At 35.7% G+C, this 27,403-nt stretch overlaps 1 protein-coding gene across 15 annotated transcripts in view; it reads left to right on the top strand.

The window, feature by feature from the left end:
* The window catches only part of LOC138705188 (band 7 protein AGAP004871-like), a 683,889-nt gene that overhangs the window by 522,800 nt on the left and 133,686 nt on the right, over window positions 1-27,403 (top strand). For all 15 annotated transcript variants that reach the window (XM_069833922.1, XM_069833912.1, XM_069833923.1 and 12 more), the window contains one exon: window positions 22,098-22,198. In XM_069833922.1, the coding sequence (XP_069690023.1) occupies window positions 22,098-22,198 (101 nt within the window). The remainder of the gene's footprint in view (window positions 1-22,097; window positions 22,199-27,403) is intronic.

Here is a 27,403-nt window from a genome sequence, read left to right as displayed (position 1 = left end):
GTGCTCTATACAACTTCAGATGTTACGGGAAACTCAGTAAGTTTCGCATCCTGTTTTATATTCATCCATGAGGACTGTGTTAAGAAAGAAGGGAAGCGGTAAAACAGTGTCCGCAGCTAAAGTTGAAGATGTTAGGCAAGCATTTCAGCGCAGCCCAAGGAAATCTATTCGACCGGTCAGTTCATAGCTGGATATTCCGACTGTTCACAACACTGTCCATAAAAGATTGCGACTTAGAGCGTACAAAATCCAATGTGTGTAAAAGCTCCAGCTTGTGCTTCCGTCACACCTGTAATGCTCGGAACACATGGAGGGAGATAGCATACCGTCTTGATATTGCCACCAAAGGCGCATATGTGGAGATCTCTTGAAACTTGGTGAGTTTTTCTAACATAAAATCTAAGTCCGGTTATTCTGTCACTATTAGGTTAGAAGATATTCAGGTTTCTTTGTGGTAGTGATACTACGGGACATACTGTGTAACACTCCGTGTAGCCAAAGAAACGTCCTCTGGTAGTTGTAAAAATCGCTAGTACTTTGGTCCCTCCATATCATCGTATAAAATAACGAGATTATTAGCATGTTGTCATCCATCATACGATGGAGAAACGAAATTGAACAATTGTGTTTCCAATACCATAGAATAATATTACTGGAATCAATTGACGATTTGTAACCGGTGATGACAAAATCGTAGACGCTTGGCATTGCCCCCTCTGTAAAAATTTTGCACACACTGTAGGTGAAATGGGTAGTCTTTCCTCATGCAGTGTTCGCCATACACGTGTTCGTGAAACATTGAGCCGCGCAGAAATTCGTCGCGTGCTAGAAATACTGTATAGAGCTACGTTGAACCATAGCAATAATGTTCCCTTCTTCCTCCATATTGCGTTGACATCCTCGTTCAAATGACAGCTCGTCAGCTCGGGCTCCCAAGAGAGAGTCGTTCAAAAGAGTCAGTTCGTTCACGAGAGGCTAGACAGCCCGCGAACGACATCGTTCAAGAGCTGGTTGCGTAACATATCGAAACTGTCAACAATAATCTAATCTATGATATTAGAAATCAGAAGGATAATCGTATTATGTTAAAAAAAATAGATGAAAAAAACAAAGCCTGCAACACAAACGTTATACAATGATATTTTTCTAAATACACATCAGCTGATAGAAAGCCGGGTGATATTAGTTCCACATCCTTCCGCTACTGGCGTATGGCGCGGTCTCACCTTGTCGGTTTTTCTCAAAGTATACTCCATTTTATTTCAAGGAGTGCAGTTCGGTGGCTCCTTTGAACACCCACTTACAGATTTATGACTTCCTACACAAACACCTCTGACAATTCCATCCTGTCCCCTCGTCCCAAAATTGCACAGTTGCCACAATCCTGGTGACCCTTGAAATGACACAGTGAGATTGAAGGGATTCTTGGAATTCGGAAAAGAATCGGCAACTCTGCCTCCACGTGGATTTGACGGGAGCCTGTCAATTCTTTCGAACGAGGGTTGTGATTGGTTACTGACAGGAGAATACAAGATTTCCGTAACAGTATGGGAGACATTTATTTATGACAATCAATTAGTAGGGGGCAGTAGAAGGTCTGTCGGCAAAGTCCTTTCTATGAAACTGCACTCCATGAAATGAAATACAGTATAACTTCAGATGTTACGTGATCATGCATTGAATGCCATTGGTTATTCGTGAGCGGGAGTCGTGAGACGAGCTGTGAGCTGTTTGAGAGTTGCGAGCTGAAGGAGCTGGCAGTGCCTCGCGAACGACCAGCTCTCAACGAGCGAGCTAGCTCGTTACTAGCTCGAAGGAGAGAGACGTTCAAAAGAGTCAGTTTGTTCGCGAACGACCCATCACTAACTGGGAAGGATACCATTTTCACACAATATATTGAAAACTCTGGCAGACACTACGATGAATTCTGCATCTAGGAAAAGGTCGGCGTTGGAAACCACATCCACAATGTCACTACCTAATAACACAGCTAATGGTGAACTACAGTGCTCAAGTAATAATCCACAATAACAATCTGCTGTGTAGGCTACGTAAACAAGTTTCCATGGCAATGCACGACCACCTAAAATGACAGCGCCAAATTCGAGACACTATACAGATAAAGCTGTAGCTAGGTAGATTTAGGCCCAATTGTATAAAACTCCCTGACTAAAGATCAATTTTGATCGAAGATCGGAAAGTGAACCGAGTTCAGACACTTCTTCTATTGTATAAAACTTTTCTGCGATCAAATTACCTAGGTTCAAATGCAATCTAAGTTCATGTGAAAAGGACTTGGCAACATCGCATAAACAGGTGAAGTATGTAATGCGCGGGCCATGTTGTACAGGTTTGTTCAGTATAGCCAATGTAGCGACTTTAACTCTTTTTCGACCACAATTTCTTTTAACTTTTATATTGCTTAAATAGGGATTTAGCGACCTTTTTAGCACCTCATAGTGACAAAATTTAATCTTTCTTTGTTGATAATAAGATATCTAGCGACTTTCCAGCTACTTTTTGGCGACTTTCCGCACACTCTGTTGGAGACACTGGTTTGTTTTGTGCATTATAAATAATGGCGGATAATAAGAACAAGATTGACCGTTCTCCAAATTGTTATGTTATGGTGTTTGATACTGCTAAACATAATAAAACTTTATAAAACGACAATTTTCGTTTAATAATACAGTTAATTGAAAATTTATGAATGTACCTATCATATCCATGAATAATTAATGGTTGTTATAAACATAATATAATTATAGGTTATGTTATTTGATACTGCTGAACACGATAAAGCCTTATAAAATATAAGAATGTTTGTATATATATATATATATATATCTACCATATATATTAATAATAATGGTTATTCTTTTTGCACAATCTGCCACTCGTATACTTCAAACAGAAAAGAAATAACTGAACTTCGATCATCTAACTTAATCGGAGAAATTTTTTCAGTCAAAGTTGACTTTAGTTTAAGACAAATTAATCTCAGATTAGACTTCATACAACACAAAATTCCAAGTGCAGCTAGAACGAGGATCAATTTAACCTCTGATCTAAGATTAAATGATTTATACAATCGGCCCTTAGACTGTTCTATCTCCGCAACCGTTCGGTATAGGTCAAATATTCATATCAACTTTTTTTTTCCAAGTAACTGAATATCTTTCAGAATATTGACATTTCCTTCTGGGATACCTTGTATAGGGCCCTAGCTGTGTTTGCCTTTTGATCTGAAGTGTGCTCGGGCAAGGGTTCGATTGCCACTTCGGCTGGTTAGTTCGTTGGGTTTTCCCAGAGGTTTTTAACAACTGTAAGGGGAATATTAGGTAATCAATGACAAACTCTCGGCTACATCCCGCCAAATACCATCTCGCTATCACCAATTCCATCGATGCTGAATAACTCAGTAGTTGATATAGCATTACTAAATAACCGACTAAGATTTTTTTACATGTTATTACGTCATATTTGTGTTGCTTTCATTGTGGAAAACATACTGCAATCTGTATTGCACGAGGAGTTAACTGCGTCTACTTGACAACACTGTGCAAATGACCATTTGACCAGTCGCACTTCCGTTTTGTTTCGATTGTACGTTGCATTTAAGTATAGATTATTCTCGATATGTAGCATGATGGATCAGAATGTTAAACTGTAACTTTTAAGTTATAAATGAGATATATATGTAACCTAAGAGTATATTTTTACCATTTTCTAGCTGTTGGATCTCGTCCATTCTTCGTCAAGCATCTCAGTACAAATACTATATAATTTAAGATGGGCTGGGATCTTGCTTCGGAAGTTGAACATCACTAGCATAATTGACAAACCCAAGCCAACTCCACAGGAATACCCTCTCTCTTGGCTTAAATTTTATAAAACTGCCTATCTTCGTAATTCCTCGAGCTGTGTACAAATTTATTTTTGAGCTATTATTCTATAAGCTCTTATAAATATAATATTGTCAGACAAGCCTACTGGATTTCGAAATTTCGTGTTCAATTTTGTGATTTTTTAAAACATATCTGTTGAAAGAAAAATGTAATTATTGTTCTTAAAAGAATTCAGTGATGCAAAGAAATGACAGTCGCTGCACAATAGGTCCAAAGAATACATAAAGTACGTATTGAAATATGGAAATTTGTTTCTTAATGCAGCAATTTTGAAATAATAGCTCAGTATGCAAATCTAGTCTTTCAGGTGAAGCTCCCTGTAAAGCAGATTTGAATAATTTCAAGGGAAAAATTGTTCCGGGGCCGGGTATCGGTCCCGGGACCTCTGGTTGAACGTACCAGCGCTCTACCACTGAGCTACCCGGGAACTCCACCCGACACCGTCTCAATTTTTCCCTATATATCCACACAACTCGCGTGGGCTGACGAAACGCCAGAGACCCACAACGAGTGCACACAATCTCTGTGTGACTTGGAATTGTGGTTTTCTGTTAACGTACACAGTAACGTATATATTATGCAAATCTAGTCTTTCAGGTTACTGTGTACGTTAACAGAAAACCACAATTCCAAGTCACACAGAGATTGTGTGCACTCGTTGTGGGTCTCTGGCGTTTCGTCAGCCCACGCGAGTTGTGTGGATATAAAGGGAAAAATTGAGACGATGTCGGGTGGAGTTCCCGGGTAGCTCAGTGGTAGAGCGCTGGTACGTTCAACCAGAGGTCCCGGGATCGATACCCGGCCCCGGAACAATTTTTCCCTTGAAATTATTCAATAGCTCAGTAGTATATTACAACCCACAAAAATGTTTTAAATACTTCAAAACAGCACTCAGTTTTTAAAAGTTGATAAACCCAGGCTTGATTGATTGACTGACTACAATAAATTGGGAGAATGTCATTTAACATTAGGTGGAGATAAATTGTTTTTCTTTTCATTATAACTTCCAGAACGTCGCTGAAGTCCAGTTAGCCTCTTGAGATAAAGGTGGCTGGAATATAGTGGTGAGATGTGATCAGTAAGGAGCGGATTCCTATGTAATTAAATATTTTTTTTTTTGCGTGTGATAAAACACAATTAACAAAGTTAAAAATTCCGAGCATGAAGTTTCAAGTTTAAAACCCGAATTTTATTTCACATAAAAACACATATTTTCACAAAAAAAATTATGTAAATACATATTTTCAGGGAATCTATGATAAACACATAAATCTTGCAGTTTTTTTACTTAAATAATTTTTTTTTACAAGAACTTTTAAATATTTTAAAACTAAATCAATTATATTACTCAGAAGTACGTTCTTTTTTTAAGAATTCTTTGTTGCTTCGTTTTTCTAAGCACTATGTCGTGTATCCGTGATCCATTTTTGTAATAGTCTCGCCTCAAGTTCTGAGAACTGCTAGGCAGCATATCAGTGTTATTATTAGAGAATAAATTAACTTGGACAAGGAAGAGAGATCTTGCAACACATAATTAGGAATGTTTATTGTTGCTGAAGATGATTTCATTTCACGCTTTGTTTGTGAAACACAACAGACAAGAGGTCGGGTATGAACATTATTTAATTTAAACAAATCTCTCGCCTCTCGCTCATGTCATGTAAGGCAATATATTTTGTTGTGATTCCCTGTTATTGGGCTTCGTCAATCGATATCCTTCAAGATATACTGAAAAATGGTTATTTAAAAAACGATTTGGCTTTCCTATTAGCAAATTTAAGCTTTTTGTGTAACACCATAAAAAACTCGAAACATCCAAAAACCTGTTGTCTGAAACAGGGAGGTGCGTGCCTTGGAAATTAAACTAGATTCGCTACCAGGTTCAGAAGCACTATTACTAAGGGACAAATTCCAGAATGTGTTTGGGAAAAACAGTGGATATAAAAAAATGTGTAAAGTTGCTCAAGTATTGGAGGGTGTGCCTGTAGGTGAAATTGACGGTGTATGTGTTTGTGACATTCTTTTCTGACGTCCTGTGTCCTGTGATGTGGAAAGATCGTTTTCACAGTATAAGTCGTTGTTCAGAGATAATCGGCATGCATTTGTCATGGAGAATTTGAAGATGACCTTTGTTGTTCACTGCAATTCTCGGCCAACTGCTAGCACTCAAGTGTGGTTGGTGAGTACCTAGTAACATTTTTTTTTCAAGCTAAGTAAGGTATTTTTGTCATATTTAATATATATATATATATATATATATATATATATATATATATATATATATATATATTTTAGCAAATATTTTCGTACTTTTTAGCACATAAAAATAAATATATTTAAATTTTTTAGCACATAAAAATCCGCTCCCTAGTGATCAGTGATCACTAGACTTCGAAGTTGAGATCGTAGTCGGAGACATACAGTTAACTGGTAGCGGAGTATTGTGCGTAGACGAGGAGAACAGACTAGGGCTTGTTTACTTTTTCCATCTATCGGATCTATCCATTGCGCTGTCTATCTAGATCTGAATGGAGGTTTCGTACACACTAGCAACGAAGCTGAGATAGTTGGAAACTATATTTTCACCGTAGTTTGGGACAACGCAAAGTCATTGCGATGTCGAAAACAAAATTCAATAGGAACAAATTTTTAAATGAAAGTTATTAGCGACAAAATGCGTCACAACTGCTGACAGAAAAATACAGTCATAATTGTTGTTGTTTAGTCAACTGTCCGAAGATAGATCTGAACCTCAGAAGTGATAGCAACAAGGCACCACTTTAGAGAAAACTAGACCAGGAGATAATGGACTAGGGTGGCTAGTTCCATAATTATGGGCTAAAAATTTATAATGGCATGACTTCGAATTATTTGTTGGTAAAAATTGTAACATTTAAATTTAGATTAAACATAAAATAAACATTCAGAATACACTATTTAAATTAGAATTATATTTTGACCGATATAATTATCTTATGATACTTCCTTTTATTTCGTTTGAATCTCAGTTCACTCTTTCATTATCAACTTAATCTATAAAACTGACTTCTTACTAATACTAAATTCTTACTGAATATAATACTCGAGTTATTTTCATTTTAAATATAATATTACCTTTCTTTATTGGAAATAATTTATTAACCTACTGTATGCTCAATTTCCCCCCCCCCCCCACCTCCATCGAACACGAGTTTTACTCATACGGGGATTAGATGTTTATTAAACAGAACATATTTTTGTCTAGAAGTTGTTTTTTGATTTTAATCTTCTTATTAAGACAAGTTTTCCCTCAACTCATTAAGAGCAAATGCTGGGTAACTTTCGGCGCTGGACCCTGGACTCATTTCGCTATCTAATTCAGACGCTAGATATATAACCCTAGCAATTGATAACATGTCGTGAAACAAGCAAATGAAAAAGAAGACACGTCTATTCTTTATAAATTACTGTATTTATGTCGCTTCTTTTCCTTATACTGTAATACAGGTATGCTCATTCTCTGACTCCCGATTACGTTCTGTAATCACAACCATCGAATGTAGAGCGTGCTGTTCCTCGTTCGAAGCTCGACAGATGACTGCAGAAGGCAGTTCAGGTACTTAGTAAACGCACGAACAGTGCGGGACAATGACACAGTCAAAACCTTCTGTAAGCAAACGATCATTCCGTACGTGTGGGAGGAAGACTGTTTTTGTTGTACGTTCGGTGAAAATGGAAAGTGATTACTATAATATTGTAAGGTACTGTCAGAATACTACTGAGCAACATAAAACTACATTATAGGTTCTGCTACCCAGAACATGCCGAAGTGACAGAGAAGCTGTTTTCTGTAATATAGCCTATTTTCATATACCAACGTTATTATTATTATTATTATTATTATTATTATTATTATTATTATTATTATTGTTATTGTGGTGATTTTATTCCAGCGGAAATAGATATTTTGATAAAATAATTTTTCAGGGGTGCAACGTGCACTACAGTTTCAAGAATTGAAAGCACTTCATGAAAGGCCAAACATTGAAGAGAGTCGAACAATTCAGAGTCTTATGTTTTGGAGCAAGTTAGCCTATGTAGTATGTTGGGAATTAGCTAAGACACTAAAACCCTTCACGGATGGTGAACTTGTAAAGAGATGTATGGTGCCTGAACAAAATATAGTTAATCATGTCTCTGTACTGCAATAGTTCAAATGTGAATTCACAGAACACAGATTTAGTGATTTTAGACGTATGGAGAGTGATATTAGTATTTTTGTTAATCTTTTCATAAATTTAGTACAATCCGTGAGAGTGCAGTTCCAGGACGAATTTATTTACTAAGTAACGTAGAATTCAGAACTAGCCGAAATGCAGAGAATGTGACTTGACAAGCATAGAATTATTTAAAAAATGAACAAAACTAAATATTACAAGATGAGCTTATTCGCTGCCACTATGTTAGCTACCTTCGCCTCGACATATGTGTGCGAACAATTATTTTCGAGAATGAAGGTTACTAAATGCAAATATAGGGCCCGATTAACAGATGAGCATCTTTAGCGCATTGCAGTAAGTTCGTTGGAAATAGATTCCCGATTACTTGCAGAAAAGAATGCAGATCTTGAATAGACCGCAAAGTAGACTATATGGTGGAATATGAAAATGATATTATCTATGATATTATTATATCATAACTATATTAAATATAATAAATAATGTAATAACTGAATATTGCAGTGTATACTCTTTCCTTTTTCAAATTCAGTTTATTATCCGTATTTGTAAGAGTGTAAGAACTATGCCACGGGCGGTGCTGCAATGTAGTTGCGGAGCCCAGTCCGTACGCAGTGTGTGTTATGCAGTGCAGCATCATCCTTGTAATCGGGGCTTTTACAATTTTGAGCATACCTGCTGTAATACATATAATTACATTTACAAATGCATCTTCTGATATTCTGGTAATAAGTTAATAATAATAATAATAATAATAATAATGATGATAATAATAATGATGATAGTTATGATTATTATTATTATTATTATTATTATTATTATACCTTCGTAAATATTATTGCTCTATGTAACTGTTTATAGATCTAAGAAAATGGTGTATTATATACAAAGCTCGGAAGTTGGGGACTTGTGTCTTTGAACGTGGCTAAGCGACCGGACTTCAATGTCAACAAACTCCCGCTTCCAGCACGGAGGTACTGTCAGGTCTGCTATAAAAGTGGTTCCTGGCTGGAACAACATAATGATAATATTATGATAGGTTGAAACATCTAATTTTATAGCATATATATAAATAAACATGCAAAATACATCAAATTTACAGTTCTGCTCTGTACATTTCATTACAGTGTATGACTACATGCATTCGAAGATTTTCGAACCCATAAATTCTTCGTCTGTTAGTTAAACATGATTTGAAACGAAGGAAACTTATTTCCACGTCACATGAAGTGACGGGAGCAAACTTTAATTTTTTTATTTTATTTATTTTAACTAGCTACCTAGTGAGTACAAATTGCATTTATAAAATAAAAATGTTTCTAGCCACTACCGTAAGAGTCAGGCTCGTGTACGGTGTGGTCTTAGTGAATAATATAACATAAAATTTACAAGGACAGTTTACTAAATACAGTAATTAACTTAATTCAAGGTCCACACCTGTGGAGTAACGGTTAGCACGTCTAGCCGCGAAACCAGGTGGCCCAGGTTCGATTCCCGGTCGGGGCAAGTTACCTGGTTGAGGTTTTTTCCGGGGTTTTCCCTCAACCCAATATGAGCAAATGCTGGGTAACTTTCGGTGTTGGACCCCGGACTCATTTCACCGGCATTATCACCTTCATCTCATTCAGACGCTAAATAACCTAAGCTGTTGATAAAGCGTCGTAAAATAACCTACTAAAATAAAAACTTAATTCAAACTAATAAGTACAACACAAGAGCAAGAATAAAGAAGAAAGGGAAAACGAGAGAAAAATACACATTTAATATAAATTGACAATCCGACAGAAGCCAGTGATATTCAATAAAAACATGAATATAGTCGATAGAAATAAAAGGTAAAAAAAGTACATTTGTTACTATTATATATCATGGATAATTTTACAAAATTCTTTTTTAAAAGTTTCAATTTTAAAAAATTTCAAATTTGGAAAATGGTTTGAAATTTTATTATAAAGTCTTGGGCCTAAATAAAATACTGAATATTTCACTGTCACTGTTTCCTGTTCGATTTTCAGCAGATCTCGTATCTGAAAAAGATAAGTATATCCTAAATTTTTCTCGCAAATAGTTTTCAATTAGTGTATCACTACTAGGGAAGGTCCCTCTACGACTTGATCCATGGCTATGGACAAATTCTCCATCAATTTAAAGGACTGCAATGTCTTTCAATGAATGCCCGTTTCCAGCTCTAGTTTATGTGTGGTACAACTTACAAGATATAAACTCTGCATTAGAAGAAAATAATGTATCTCCTCAGAATTCCTCCACGAAATTCTGTACCTAAAATTTAAGAAATGCATTTTCAAACTTCCATAACACCCATTCGAATAACACGTATTTTCTAATTCCTCAAACAGACCGTTTACCTGTAATTCTCTTAATGTCATTGACTTCGACGTGACACAGTTTATTCGTTCGTCTTCTTGCCATTCGATGTGACCACTTTCTTAGTACAAACGACTGTCCCTGAGCACTTGCAGCGTGAGCTTTGTGTACGTTATGCCTGTAACCTTACTCAAGCACACGACACACAAGTCCCCAAGATCCGAGCTTTGATTATATAACGACGTACTAAAGTGGAGCTTTATTACCGAGTGAGTCAAGTTAGAACACGACCAGAGGGAGTGATCTAAGACCTACGAGTTAATGAAGCTACTTTTGTACGGGTTGTATACAATACTTTATCCATGATCATAACAAAAAACATGCGTTTACTAAATACTTTTGCGTTTGTGAAGTAGGTTTTTATTCAACATTACTTTATTCCACTAGTGAAATAAACTTTACGTCACAGTTTGCTTATATCAACTCCTTCTTTCACTAATAGTGTACAATTTCATCATGGAATACTTCGACCAAAGGCTTGATGATTTTAGTACTTATGACGTTTGAAAAGTGTGCTAAAACTACTTCCTCGCAGATTTTATTAATACTTCTTCCATTCTTCCACTACACCATTTATTAAAACATCCATATTATTTTACATAAATAAGTACTGACTTCTCGGCAACAAGCTTAGCGTAGCACTTCGAGCTGCCCCTAGAATTTCTTCTGATAAACTTTCACCACTGGAATCACTCATTTTTCCACGGAACATATTTGTTATTTATCCGACGCTTTAGATACCATTCTTCACTATTCATGGCCTCTTACATCATAACCTACCGAGTGCGCATATCGATTCTAAAATCCATGCCATGATATCTGATTATATGAGGACTTATTTTCAACATATTTTCTTTTATAAAACAGAATTTTTGGTATGGTCATCGATAAAATTACGTATAGTACTTGTGGACCGTGATCTTTATTGCGCTCGTATAATTTAAGCACTCGCCTGACGCCTCATGCTTAAATCTTTCCACTCGAGCAATAAAGATACACTTACCTCACAACTATCATAAATAACTACTGTATTATCTACGTTGTTCGTTACTTGCCGAAAATTAGAAGAAAATGAATCTATAAATTCAATTACGCCTATTAAATCTGTTATGTTAGTGACGAATTTTACTCTTTATGATCCATGACGTCTGCTGTATAGTTGCTATGGTAATAATTCGTTATAAAATGCTTCATAGCACGTTGCTAAGTAAAATGACATAGCAACGTGTATTCTATTTTATTTAATTACTAGCCATACCCGTGCGCTTCGCTGCACTTGTTAGAAATAAATATAAAGTAATTACATACTGTAATTAAAATAGGACATCTGGTCCAGGGAACATCCATGTTTGATAGAAGGATAAATCGTTTAATATGTTACTTAATTGAAATTATATTTAAATAATTAAAATACGATCATTTTGGACCAGAGAGCACTCATTTCCTACAAGGATAACTTCTTGAACATGTTTCTTAGTTGTTATTATATGCAAATAATCAAAATATGATCATTTGGTTCAGAGAATATCCATTTTTGGTGCAAGGATAATTCGTTTAACATTTTTCTAAATTAGTCTTGACTGCATCCTTTAATAAATTTATGTAAATATAGAGTGGATTGTGTACGAAGATAATTTTTATGTTAACCTTATTGTACATCTTTTTTTTTTGTTTGCTAAGTTTATTTAGACACGCTTTAACATATGTGGTCATGTCGCGTGTTTAGAATGTGTGGGTATATCAGTAGGCCGTTTTTACTCTTGTTGAGTTCCTGTTTCTGTAGTGTGTTGTAGATGGCTTGTGTTCACGTAACTGATTAAAGATTTTGATTAATGTTTATCGTTCCTATAATTGAGGCGGTGATGAATCATGGCATGTAAATTTCCAATCTGACATTGGCCTTTATGACTAAGGGAAACCATGAAAAACTCCAGTCAGATTGGTCGGCCACAGAGTTTGAACCGTGACCTCCCGAATGCGAATATCAAATTCTACCGTCTGAGGCAACTCGCTCGGTTGTGATTCATTGTTCATGTAAATAAAGAAAATGAAAATTAATGTGGTACATAAATATTATTTTACGAAACGAGTGCAGGAACGCCTGATACCTTTTAAAATAATTCGGTTCCAGTGAGCTCTATGGTAAAATGCTTATTTATTATATGCTGTATTTTTGGTCTAGTAAAAATGCTCATCTTTACGACAAAACTCTTAAAAATTCCATTATGTTCTGTGGACAAAAAGAAACTTCAGGGGTTAGGTACTGTACAGTTTACAGCAGTAACATTTTGGAAATATTCAACATTTTTCTCTTCCATTGCTGTATCTTGTACAATAATGAAAATTAGTATGTGTAAAAGACTGTCCTCCTATATGAAAAAATGTTTTTACGATTTAAAAAAATTATTTACATTTTATTTTTTTCAAAATTCAGTTCACTGTACAGTGATGAAGCGTTTCCCACATAACTGAGAAACTTATCCAACATTCTGTGATGAAATTTGTTGTGTGTATTTATGCATGTCATACCTACAATATGGTGCAAGATCACTTCTATGCCTTTGATAGATTATCTCACAAAAACTAAATTAATTTAAAAAATGGTCAAATATTATTATTTTCTTCTAACACAAAATAAAAAAAAATTATTTTTTAAGGAATGTAGTTGAAAGTATATATTGCAAATATGAGTTTCAGCAATAAAACAAAAGAGAGAGTTTATGAGTTATGAGGGAAAAGTTTCATCACTGCACAGTGAACTGCCACCATTTTAAATTTTGAAAGAAAAAAAAAACATAAATAACCTTTTCAAATCGTAAAAATATTTTTTCATATAGCAGAAGGACAGTGTTTTACACATACCAATTTTCATTATTGTACAAAATACAATAATGGAGGAAAAAATGTTTAGTATTTCCAAAAAATTTATTGCTGTAAGTTATACTTAACCCCTTAAGTGTATAAAATTAGAGTATTTTATGTGGATCAAATAAAGTTGCATACATCAGGACTGTCGCTGGGCAGTAACCTGAACACACGTTTCAGCGTCACTTTGTTGACAAGTAACTCCATCTGTTAGCACAACCATAAAGCATCTAATAGATGCTATAGAGTTACCAACAACGAAAAAAAATAAATAAATAAAAAATAAAGTTGCAACCATCAAGTTTTACAATATATCGACAGAATATCAAGTTTTCTGTGCGTAACGATCAATTTTAATCTTACCTCAGTCCTCATATGTAGTATTCATCTAGAGAAACATCTACATCCATCTAGACTTCTAGAGAAAGTACAAATTTCAATTAGTGAAGGAATTATCCAAATTGGTTAATTAGCTTTTGAGATTACTTCATACAAACACACAAACATTCTCTGTACTTATAATAATATTGATAAACATCAAGGCCTCCTTAAAGAGACAGAGTCATTTGTTTTAATGTCATTATAGCCATCGTCGTTGTTCCTGCAATAACTCCTATGTGACATATTTATCGATTTTCATATTTTTGCTCTATTAAATAACTTAAATAGTGATACAGCAAATAATAAAATCTCCTGTATGTAATTATATTTCTTTCTTTCGAAAATGTAAGAATTCACGATCTCCTACGTACCTGTGCCGTAGAATGAATAAATGCGTCTTTCTTCCTACTGAAAAATTTTATATTTTTCACATAGGAGTTATTGCAGGAACAACGACGCTATAATCTGAAGCGGCGGTGAAAATGTATTGTATTGCTATTTTAAAACTCATGTATATCTTTAAATATCCTTCCTATCAAAATTTTGCATAGAATAAAACTTATCCGAAATCATTTTGAAAAAACTTTTGTTATATAACAGTTTTCACAAAATCAATAATAAGCGAGGTATTTCGATTTATTTAATTCATGCCCCCTTATAATACCCCTTTCAAAAAAAGTATTTTGAATGCCATATAGCCTAAAATCTAAGTTACAACGAACTTAATTTATATTCCCATTTTCATAGAAATTCGTTCAGCCATTATCGCGTGAAAAGGTAACAAACATCCAGACAGGCAGACAGACATACAAACAGAAATTAAAAAAAAAAAACGATTTTCGGTCTCAGGATGATTAATTATACATGTTAACACCAATTATTTTTGGAAAAGCTAAAATTACCAGAAACATTTTAGTTACATATTTATTATGAGTGTAGACAAAGGCAAACTACTTTTCCAACGTTAATAGGTAAATGTTTCATTGTACTTCTTCCGTACTGTATCTTCTCAAAACGTAAATACAAAAAAATTCTTAATTACCTTCACTGCCATTATGATTCCATCATTAGTCCATTATCGCCACCTTCTAATTGTCCCTGAATAACCGTTGTGCTAGATAAGTGACGTTTAATAAAGAATTACCTACTTATGAGTTACTGAACTTTTTCATTCCTTAATTAGATTAAATATTTAAGGAAGTTAACTCCAAATATCTGTAAGGACAATGCAATGTTAGCTCTTACGACAGAAATAAGTATGATATTTAGGTAGAGGAGAATTAGAAGAACTCGGATGTACTGCACATCAGTAACTCACTTCAGACAAACGTGAACATCCAAATTGAATTACGTAACCATTTTTATTTCTTTTAGTTAAAGAGACGTATTCTAATTATATACAGTCGGTTAAGGGGCTTGCTTACCGGTCTGAAGTTGCGCTCGGGCGCGGGTTCGATTCCCGCTTAGGCTGATTACCTGGTTGGGTTTTTTCCGAGGTTTTCTCAAATCTTAAGGTGAATGCCAAGTAATCTATAGCGAATCCTCTGCCTCATCTCGCCAAATACCATCTCGCTATCACCAATCTCATCGACGCTAAATAATCTAGTAATGGATACAGCGTCGTTAAATAACCAACTAAAATAAAAAAGTACATAAATATATATATATATATATATATATATATATATATATATATATATACACATACAGTATATTCATATTCATAGTGTTCTGATCTTAATGTCGTCTATTGATAGTCTATATTCTTTTGCCCCGATCTCTTCTCCCGTTCACCATTCCTTCCAGTGCATCCTTCAGTAGGCAGTTTCTTCTCAGCCAGTGATCCAGCCAATTTATTTTCCTCTTCCTGATCAGAGTCACCCACTCTTTCCAACACAACATTATTTCTTATTCTATCTGTCCACATCACACGTTTCATTCTTCTCCATATCCACATTTCAAATGCTTCAATTCGCTTCTCTTCAGTTCCTCGTAATATCCATGTTTCTGCCCCATACAATGTTACACTCCATACAAAGCACTTCACTAGTCTCTTCCTAAGTTCTTTTTCCAGAGGTTTGCAGAAGATGCTCCTTTTTCTATTAAAAGCTTACTTGGCCATTGCTATCCTCCTTGTGACTTCTTGGAGCTCATGTTACTGCTTACAGTACCCCAAGTATTTGAAGCTGTCCACTTGTTGTTCATTTAGAATTTGTAGTTTACCTTATAGACTATAATTACATACATAGTTAATAAGAGTCCCTTTTCGTCTCTTGCACTGAGTATTTCCTTCTCTGTTCCTAATGCACTTTGATCTTTTATTTCGCGAAAACCTAAGAAGCTTTCATTTATCTTCACATCACAAGGCTTTCGAGTTACATCATGTGAAACTGTAACGTATTTAAATATCTGACTTAATTGATCTTTTTTTTTTTTTGTTATGTCCTGTGTTGTATCTGTAATTATTGGAAAGAATGGGACAGCTTTAATGTCATTAATAATTTGGCAGCTTTAATGTCATTAATAATTTATTTTTCAACTGAACGGGATAAAACATTTATTAACTCATTTTGAATAGAAGGGCTGAGGTACTTTTGTGTATATTTTGGTTTATTTATGAGATTACGTAATACAGGATCGTACTTTGCGAGAAGTTCGATGATTGCTAAAAAGTTTCCACTGTTTGATTTTTCCAATTTGTTCCCTATGTCCCCGAAAAGCTAGATTATTGGATGCCAGAGTTAACGTCACATTCACGATACGCTCAAAGACCTGTTTCCATTATGTTTTCACTTTTCTTTAGTTCTGAATCCATACCCGCGTCAACTGTGTTTTTCTTACGCCACGAATTGAAAACTACGCATGCGTTCAAATGTGCGTAACTAGTTTCGTGTGACACTATACTTTTGGTTAACCAGCTCCAATCTCGGACCCCTTCCCTCCAACCTGAAGACGACTTCTGCTGCCCAAAGAGCCAACACGGTTTACAATAAAGTCATTTTTAATTGACTAACAAAACCATTCTCTCCTAATTTATCGCAATATTTCGTGGAAAAGGATCTGTTATCCTGCTTAGGATCTTTAGGGAAAGAACCCGCTGACTCTGGCTGATAAGGATTTTGTCTAACGAACTTTTTAGTTTCATTGTCTACTTCTAACTCATAATCTGCACGATCATTTGAATACTCTGCAACTGCGATATTGGTAAGCCTAATTACATTTAAGACAATTTTGTTACAATCTTCTTTTTCGCTAATGCTTTCGCAATTGCTGTCTCTACTAACATCTATTTCTATATCACTTTTCACTTCAGACGTGCACTCACTTGTGGCACTGCAGACATTTGTAACTGTTGAGCTAGCACTACCACTAGGACCAGAAGGAGAAAAAAAATTACTTATTTTCACTAATTTGTTTGTTTCTTTTTCTAACTCTCGCTTTTTTCTTTTCTGTGCACCACTTAGATGTGTTCGTACTTAACTTTAAATGGTTTCATTTTTCAGTACTATACTGTCTATACTGTGTAATAATAATTTACTCGATTAAAACACAGAAAAACGTACGAACAAAATTGCATTACAAACTGTTCAAATAAAGTTGGAAAAATATCACACAGGCCACACACCTGACATTATTAACTTCCCGCAAAGAGAGCTCTTTCGAAACTGAGTAAAGTTGACTTTTCGTTACTACACAAACATCTTATTGGATAATTATTGGCATTATAAATTTGAACGAAAACCCAGTCCATTGTTGTCGAATAAATGTATAACAAAAGTTACACGTTCAGAGAAAAATATGCGTAAAACCATCTCAGTTACCCTACTCATCAAGAAAATACAATTTTACAACTAAAATATGATATTTTGGTATCAATTTTCATTGTTTTCAATATGATAAATCAACTTTGCGCTGCTCTTTTGTGAGGACTGAGTGTAATACTACACACCACGTGTATTATCGCCGCGCTCTCATGGTTAACATGTCTGCAGCATACAATAACGTGCGGTGTGCTTTTAAAACATAATTTTGCCAACCGATTGTTGCTCTGTAGGTTTCACTCTAAGCGTCACGTTATCATGTCTACTTCCTCGATAAGAATAAGCACTAGTTTGTTACATTGTTAAATGGCTATTGTTGTTATTATTATTATTGTTATTGTTATTATTATTTCATATACGAGTACGTTGACATTCTTAACTCTTAATAATAACTCTTTAATAATAATTTTTAATCACATACCTTAATGTTCGTCCTCAGCACAAGACATTGCATCCTCGGTTTTAGTCCACGTAGGTTAGAGAAGTAGTGATTGGAACGGCGACATAAGAAATTGAAAACAATAATGCAATTAAATTTCAAAGACCTGCCGAATCTTATGCACGAGGCCGCTCAAAGACCTGCCGAATGTTAACCATGAGAGAGCGGGGATAATACGTGTTATACGACACGGCTGTCGGCAATGGCACAGGGCAAGCATTGTACAGGGACATCACTTTATTTTTACTAACATTTCTAATATTAACCTGGCTATACCTTTGGATCAACGATTAAAAACCGGAAACCCCCTTCCACGACTGGAGTTCGACGATACTGGCGTAAAATACAAACAAATCACTTTACTAGGTATAGGAGGAAAGAAAAGTACTTCACCCATTTACGTAAACTAGGAAATATCGCGACTTTGAGTTTGATAATTTTCATTAGGTTTTTGTTTAATCAAAATACAGTACAGTATTAACAATGAGTGTTTTTACTCACGAAATGAGCTTTCCATGCGGACGTATTCAGTATATTATACTGTCTACAACACATTAGCGTACACTATTGAGAACGAAGTTAAATTGAAAAATAATCATGATATGGATATTTATATACATTTTTGGAAATGGTGGCCGTTCATTTCGATACAGGCTTCAGTTCTAATATGCATATTATCGCACTATAGACTATTGTACGTAATTCCAATTACCAGGTTCGTACTTCGTATCAGTAACTCATGTTGAAATAATTCTGTACCTACTCTATAAAAGAGACCGTACGTACTGTAAATTCAATCTTCACTTCTGCCCGATCCGAAAAGATAAAAGTACTCAGACATGCTATCTACTGTCCATCCAAGTGGTTACGTCGCAGCGTCGTAGAAAGGGAGAAAATCACGTGACAGTTAATTACTTAACGAGGCCCTTTTATTTAAGTTATTTTAAACAATTGTAGGGGTATAATATTACGTAGACGTCCAATTCCTAACAGAAATTAATGTTCTCAGAAAAGAGCGAAGACAGCCCAGCCACTAGCCTTTACAGAGAGGCGAATAGAAGCAGGTGGGGAAACCTGGAATGCGAAGTAGGCAAATAGACGACAGTATCTGTGCGAAAATGATGCAATATTGAAAACTCTTCGTCACTGGAAAACGCGAACATATTTTTGGAACGTACTGTTTACTATGACCGTAAGGCTACTATGACTGTATATATGCGGTCTTGAATCTGTGTGGAAGGCGGTTGAACTTATTAGTAGAAGGGGTGGGAATGAAGTACATTAAAAAACTCAGGTACAATAAAAATTGAAGTAAAAATAAAACGATGTCCCTGTATAAAGCTGTGCTGAATTCAGCAACATAGTCCGATTCTATGAAACCGCCGTGAATAGTGATCTGACCAGTTCCATCCAGGCTGCAATTAATTGGGCTCTTTTTTTTTTTACTTTCTTCTTTTTTTTGCGTGGTGTTTGCGGGCGCCTTAAAACCCCGGATCCGCCTGCATTGCAGGCCCTAACGTTACGCCGCTGAAGCGAATAGAAGCATTTGAAATGCGGATATGGAGTAGAATGGAGCGTGTGAAATGGACATACAGATTAAGAAACGAAGCTGTGTTGGAAGAAGTGGATGAAGAAAGAATGATGCTGAAACTGATCAGAAGAGGAAAAGAAATTGGCTGGTTGAGAAGAAACTGCCAACTGAAGGGTAAACTGGAAGGAATGGTGAACGAGAGAAGAGTTCGAGGCAGAAGAAGATATCACATTATAGACGACATTAAGATATATGAGTCATATGCGGAGACAAAGAGGAGGGCAGAAAATAGGAAAGACTGGAGAATGATGGTTTGCAGTGAAATACAGGGACATCATTTTATTTTTACTTCAGTTTTTATTGTACCAGAGTTTTTTAATGTACTTTACTCCCACTCCCTCTACTAGTAAACTTCCAACCGTTCTCCACACAGAACCAAGCGTATACAGCCAAAGTCGCTTTACGGTCATAGTAAACATAAGTTAGTGAGTATAGTACGTTCCATAAATATGTTCGCTTTCAATATTGAATGATATTCTCGCACAGGTACTGTCGTCCATTTGCCTATATCGCATCCCGGTTTCCCCCACCCGCTTCTGCCCGTCCCTCTGTAAAGGCTGTGGCTGGGTTGTCTTAGGTCTTTTCTGAAAACATTAATTTCTGTTAGGAATTGGGAGTCTACGTAATATTATAACTGTTTGAAATAACTTAAAAAAAGGGCATCGTTAATTAACTGTCACGTGATTTTCCTCCTTTCTACAATCCTGCTACAAAACCACTTGGACGACCAGTAGATAGCATGTGTGAGTAATTTTATCATTTCGGATCGGGCAGAAGTAAAGATTGAACTTATAGCACGTAAGATACTATTTTATAAATATGTACAGAATTGTTTCAACATGAATTACTAGTACGAAGTCCACACCTGTGGAGTAACGGTTAGCGCGTCTGGCCGCGAAACCAGGTGACCCGGGTTCGATTCCCGGTCGGGACAAGTTACCCGATTGAGGTTTTTTTCCGGGGTTTTCCCTCAACCCAATATGAGCAAATACTGGGTAACTTTCCGTGCATTGTTTCAGAACTGCACTAATATTCTTCAAGGTACTGAAACTCAACATCTTTGAAGATTAGCAATACCAGTTTTTCACATATACTGTTTATATCATGTTTGAATTTCAATATTTGAGAGATTGAGTCATAAAGAGAATTTCATCGAGCTGGGCAAGGAAACTAATGAATATTTCAAGAAATGTGATATAATTTCTGAGGATTTGGGTCTCCTAGACGCAATCCATAATGCTGCACATTTAGCAAGTGTTGGGTGATGGATCCTTGATGCTTTTGGAGATTTTTTTTATGGCATTAAGGAAATCAGTTGTGGCAAGAAAACTAAGTGTATGGCTAGCACATCTGAAATGGATAGGCAAATAAGACAAAAGTTCATTCTTCAAATCCAAATCCAAAACTTTAAGGACAAGAAGAAGAAGAAGAAGACAGTATTCTGAGTATTTGAAATACAAAATACATCAATTTTATGTATTTAAATACAAAATACTTTCGAAAATTCTTACACATCACAAAATACAAATGTATTTTAAATGCGTATTTCAAATACTGCCCAGCCCTTCTCCTAGTCTACTAAAAATGCTAACAGATAATCTTATTTAGCTTTACTTACAGAAACAGAAATAATATACTGTTCAAACAATTTCATAGCCACAAATTAGCACAACCTTTTGATTGAAAAATGCAAGCATTATGTGTTCCGTTATTAATTCCACACTGTTACATCTCGTCCGGTCTTAAAAAAAATCAAATTCCTTCATGATGTTTCTTTAGATTTTCTAGGTAATAATTTGCATGAAGCCTCCTCAGAATCTCTTTGTTAATATCAGAACAAAATACAGTATATTTTTTGATAAAGCCAGTTTGAGTTTTTGCGTGGTTCAGAATACACAAGTCTTCACTATAGCTAAACAACAATCATGACGTTATGACATATGTATAGAGTAGTAGTATTACTACGTCGTGACCCTAGCCCACAAAAATCTCGATAGCCTGTAATTTACTTAATTAATATTAATTCACATAGTATTTCCATGTAGTTCTATCAAAAAATATTGTACGTAACTAGTACGAAAGTGTCGTTTCGAAATTCCGGACTCGGCTAATGTCTCGTCCGTAAAAGTCTCACTTGTACACAAAAGTGTCACTTTCTATCCTAGTTACGTAAATAACTGTTGTTACTTTGATATTTTTACAGCCTTGATACTCTGACTTCTTCTAGCCAAATCTCTTCCTCTTCATTTAGCTGTTTAAATGGTGTAGTTCAGATCCATATACATTATAAGAATGCATTTAATTATTTGCTTTAGAATATGTAAGTTTACATTATTTGATAGAAATGTGATTATTCTACAGCACAGAATTGAAACTACTATGCATACTTGGTCGCGGGCTGAAGTACTTTTTATTTTAATTTCCAGACCATGTTTTCTTTCAGTGCTAAGCACAAATCTCTATTATACTGATTTATTCTTACTTTTTCAGCTGAACCAGAGCCGATGGGCTGCATTGAATTCATTGCCACAGCAGCCTCCATCTTACTGTTCATCATAACCTTCCCAATTTCACTATGCCTCAGTTTCAAGGTGAGTAATCTTATCTTACTTGTTTACTTTTACTTCTGCAGTTCTAATTATCAGTGGTTGCCCTTTCATCCTTTCATCACCAACCGCCAATTTTATCTCTCTTGCCACGAAGGCCCTTTTCACACTGGGACACTGGTGACAGTCACGGGTGTTTGCAATGAACACTCGTGGGTCACTGGTGTCGAACACAGCTAGTATTGCCAACTTATTAGTAGCTTCTGATAAAACAATTTGTGATTAATTAGTAAAATGGATTCGAGTTAGGATGTTTTGTCGTTAACTGCTATAGAACAGGAGGAGGATGAAGACAAAACGTTCATTACACAGATATTCACTGCTAGAAATCTCAGGAATGGATACAATACTAAGGAAAAGCTATCTCATCAGATGAAAAACTTTCTCTTACTTTACTGTTGTTTTATTTTCTTTTATTTTGAGTATATTTTACAGATTTTAACTGGTAATAGTATATTATATATTTTAAAATATTATAAAACTGTCACTGGTAAGTTCATCGTTGCTCTTCATGAGCTGTTGGAAAGTATAACAAAGATTACTAGAAATGTTATGTCAACATTTGTGGTTGCTACATGTCAATACTTACTTATGTTCTTAGGTACTTACAAATGACATTTAAGGAACCCGGAGGTTCATTGCCATTCACATAAGCTCGCCATTGGTCCCTATCCTGTGCAAGATTAATCCAGTCCCTATCACTATATCCCACCTCCCTCAAATCCATTTTAATATTATCCTCCCATCTACGTCTCGGTATCTTTTTCCCTCTGGCCTCCCAACTAACACTCTATATGGATTTCTGGATTCGCCCATAAGTGCCACATGGCCTGCCCATCTCAAACATATGGATTTAATGTTCCTAATTATGTCAGGTGAAGAATACAGTGCGTGCAGTTCTGCTTTGTGTAACTTTCTCCATTCTCCTGTAACTTCATCCCTCTTAGCCCCAAATATTTTCCTAAGAACCTTATTCTCAAACACCCTTAATCTCTGTTCCTCTCTCAAAGTCAGAGTCTAAGTTTCACAACCATACAGAACAACCGGTAGTATAACTGTTTTATAAATTGTAACTTTCAGACTTTTTGTCAGCAGACTAGGTGACAAAGCTTCTCAACCGAATAATAACAGGTATTTCCCATATTTATTCTGCGTTTAATTTCCTACCGAGTGTCATTTATATTTGTTACTGTTGCTTCAAGATATCTGAATTTTTCCACCTCTTCGAAGGATAAATCTCCAATTTTTATATTTCCATTTCGTACAATATTCTGGTCACGAGACATAATCATATGCTCTGTCTTTTCGGGATTTACTTCCAAACGTATCGCTTTACTTGCTTTAAGTAAAATTTCCGTGTTTTCCCTAATCGTTTGTGGATTTTTCTCCTAACATATTTACGTCAACCGCATAGACAAAAAGCAGATGTAGCCCGTTCAATTACAAACCCTCTGTGTTATCCTGAACTTTCCTAATGGCGATTCTAGAGCAAAGTTAAAAAGTAAAGGTGATAGTGTATCTCCATGCTTTAGCCCGCAGTGAATTGGAAAAGCTTCAGATAGAAACTGGCCTATACGGACTCTGCTGTAAGTTTCACCGATACGCAGTTTAATTAATCGAACTAGTTTCTTGGAAATACCAAATTTAATAAGAATATTATACAAAATTTCTCTCTTAACCGAGTCATATGCCTTTTTTATATCTATGAATAACTGAAGTATTGTACCCTTAGCCTATAATCCCATTTTTTCTCCAATATCTGCAGAATACAAAACAATCTTATCAATAGTCGATCTATTACGCCTAAAACTGCACTGATGATCCCCAATAATTTCATCTACATATGGAGTTAATGTTCTCAAAAGAATATTGGACAAAATTTTGTACAACGTCAACAAAAGTGACATTCCTCGGAATCTACTACAGTTAGTCTTGTTCCCCTTCTTAAAAATAGGTTCAATTATGGACTCCTTCCATTGTTCTGGTACAATTTCCTTTTCCCAAATAGCAGGTACAAGTTTATAAATTTCGCTAGATAATGCACTTCCACCCTCTTGTATTAATTTTACTGGAATTTGATCGATACCTGGAGACTTGTACTTTTTCAGATTTTCTATCGCAATTCCGACTTCAGAAAGTGTGGTTTCGGGTATAAATGGCTCAGCAGTTTGTTTTGAATTTCGTCCCGATAATTTCTATTTGGCCTACTTAAATTTAGTAGCTAAGCAAAATTATCAGGTCGAAATTTCCAATAGGTTTGCCACTTTAGAAAGTTCCGACGAAGTTGAGAAAGAATTAGATGTTAATAGCGTGTGGGAAAATATCAGAGATAGTATCAAAATTGCAGCTGAGCAGAGCATAGGTTATTATGAAACTAAGAAAAAGAAACCGTGGTTTGATGAAGATTGTTGCATGGTAGTAGAAAGAAGGAAACAGGCAAAATTGAAATTCTTACAGGATCCAGTTGAGGAGAAGAGAGATAATTATTTCAATGAAAGACGGGAAGCAAGTCGTACACTTAGGAATAAAAAGAGAGGTTACTTGAAGGAAAAACTGAATGAGGTAGAAACAAATAGTAAGAATAAAAACATTCGAGATTTATATAAGGGTATAAAGGAATTTAAGAACGGATATCAGCCAAGGGTAAACGTGATCAAGGATGAGAATGGTGACTTGCTTGCAGACTCTCCATCAATCCTAAACAGATGGAAAAACTATTTTGCGCAACTACTAAATGTACATAGGCCAAATAGAAATGATCGGGACGAAATTGAAATACAAACTGTTGAGCCATTTATACCCGAACCCACGCTTTCAGAAGTCGAAATTGCGATAGAAAATCTGAAAAAGTACAAGTCTCCAGGTATCGATCAGATTCCAGCAGAATTAATACAAGAGGGTGGAAGTGCATTATATAGCGAAATTTATAAACTTGTACTTGCTATTTGGGAAAAGGAAATTGTACCAGATCAATGGAAGGAGTCCATAATTGTACCTATTTTTAAAAAGGGGGACAAAACCAACTGTGGTAACTTTCGAGGAATATCACTTCTGTTGACGTCGTACAAAATTTTGTCCAATATTCTTTTGAGGAGATTAACTCCGTACGTAGATGAAATTATTGGGGATCATCAGTGCGGTTTTCGGCGTAATAGATCGACTATTGATCAGATTTTTTGTATTCGGCAGATAATGGAGAAAAAATGGGAGTATAAGGGTACAGTACATCAGTTATTCATAGATTTCAAAAAGGCATATGACTCGGTTAAGAGGGAAGTATTATATGATATTCTTATTGAATTTGGTATTCCCAAGAAACTAGTTCGATTAATTAAAATGTGTCTCAGTGAAACATACAGCAGAGTCCGTATAGGTCAGTTTCTATCTGATCCTTTTCCAATTCACTGCGGGCTAAAGCAGGGAGATGCACTATCACCTTTACTTTTTAACTTCGCTATAGAATATGCCATTAGGAAAGTTCAGGATAACAGGCAGGGTTTGGAATTGAACGGGCTACATCAGCTTCTTGTCTATGCGGATGACGTGAATATGTTAGGAGAAAATACACAGACGGTTAGGGAAAACACGGAAATTTTACTTGAAGCAAGTAAAGCGATCGGTTTGGAAGTAAATCCCGAAAAGACAAAGTATATGATTATGTCTCGTGACGGGAATATTGTACGAAATGGAAATATAAATATTGGAGATTTATCCTTCGAAGAGGTGGAAAAATTCAAATATCTTGGAGCAACAGTAACAAATATAAATGACACTCGGGAGGAAATTAAACGCAGAATAAATATGGGAAATGCGTGTTATTATTCGGTTGAGAAGCTCTTATCATCCAGTCTGCTCTCCAAAAATCTGAAAGTTAGAATTTATAAAACAGTTATATTACCGGTTCTTCTATATGGCTGTGAAACTTGGACTCTCACTCTGAGAGAGGAACATAGGTTAAGGGTGGTTGAGAATAAGGTGCTTAGGAAAATATTTGGGGCTAAGCGGGATGAAGTTACAGGAGAATGGAGAAAGTTACACAACACAGAACTGCACACATTGTATTCTTCACCTGACATAATTAGGAACTTGAAATCCAGACGTTTGAGATGGGCAGGGCATGTAGCACGTATGGGCGAATCCAGAAATGCATATAGAGTGTTAGTTGGGAGACCGGAGGGAAAAAGACCTTTAGGGAGGCCGAGACGTAGATGGGAGGATAATATTAAAATGGATTTGAGGGAGGTGGGATATGATGATAGAGACTGGCTTAATCTTGCACAGGATAGGGACCGATGGCGGGCTTATGTGAGGGCGGCAATGAACCTTCGGGTTCCTTAAAAGCCATTTGTAAGTAAGTAAGTAAGTAAGTTGCCCAAAACAGTTATTACATCTGTTCAGAATTGAATGAGTGTCTGCAAGCAAGTCACCATTCTCGTCCTTGACCAAGTTTACCTTTGCCTGATATCCATTCTTAAATTCCTTTATGCGGTTATATATATCTCGAATGTTTTTATTCTTACTGTTTGTTAACATTTCATTTAAGTTTATTTTTTCTATCATTGTAGTTGTGATGTGTATAGTTGTACTTCAATGCTAAATGTTACGTATTGTTAAATATAACTTTCCATTGTAAATTAACATGATAACAAATTACAAACCATATTGCCATATATCGTTACTTAGCATCATATGAAATGTAATTTATAATTTTTTACGGTGGAAAAGAAAATATGCAACTTAGGTACAAATTTTGCTTCTTTCATTCATACTTTTCTCATTGAAATCAGGCACAAACTTAGCTATAATTTCTTGCCAAGCATTCGTTTTCACCATTTATTGGTATAGTTATCGCTTTTGACATCCCAAATAGCAGGTCGACTTTCTATTTCATTTATAAAATCTTCCGTGTTAATCAAATCTAAATTCATGGCTGGATAGACTAGTTTCACTGTGCTCGAATACTGAGTGAATGTTCTGTTGGCAATCTGCAAGCTGTGTCCTGTGATTAGTGTCCCAGTGTGACAAACTCCATTTGAAAGCAATGTATGTCGGGCAGTGACTGGTCTGGACACAGTGACCCTATCCGACACATGTGTAGAGGGCGAGACACTGCTGGGACACTGTGAATGGGTGAGACACTGCAGTGTCCCGGTATGAACCCTCCAATTCAAACTAATGTAGGGTAAACTA

Source organism: Periplaneta americana, chromosome 8, assembly GCF_040183065.1.
Source record: "Periplaneta americana isolate PAMFEO1 chromosome 8, P.americana_PAMFEO1_priV1, whole genome shotgun sequence".
Classification (NCBI taxonomy): Eukaryota; Metazoa; Arthropoda; class Insecta; order Blattodea; family Blattidae; genus Periplaneta; species Periplaneta americana.
The sequence above is the reverse complement of the archived record's forward strand: the minus strand, read 5'-3'. Positions and strand labels throughout refer to the sequence as shown.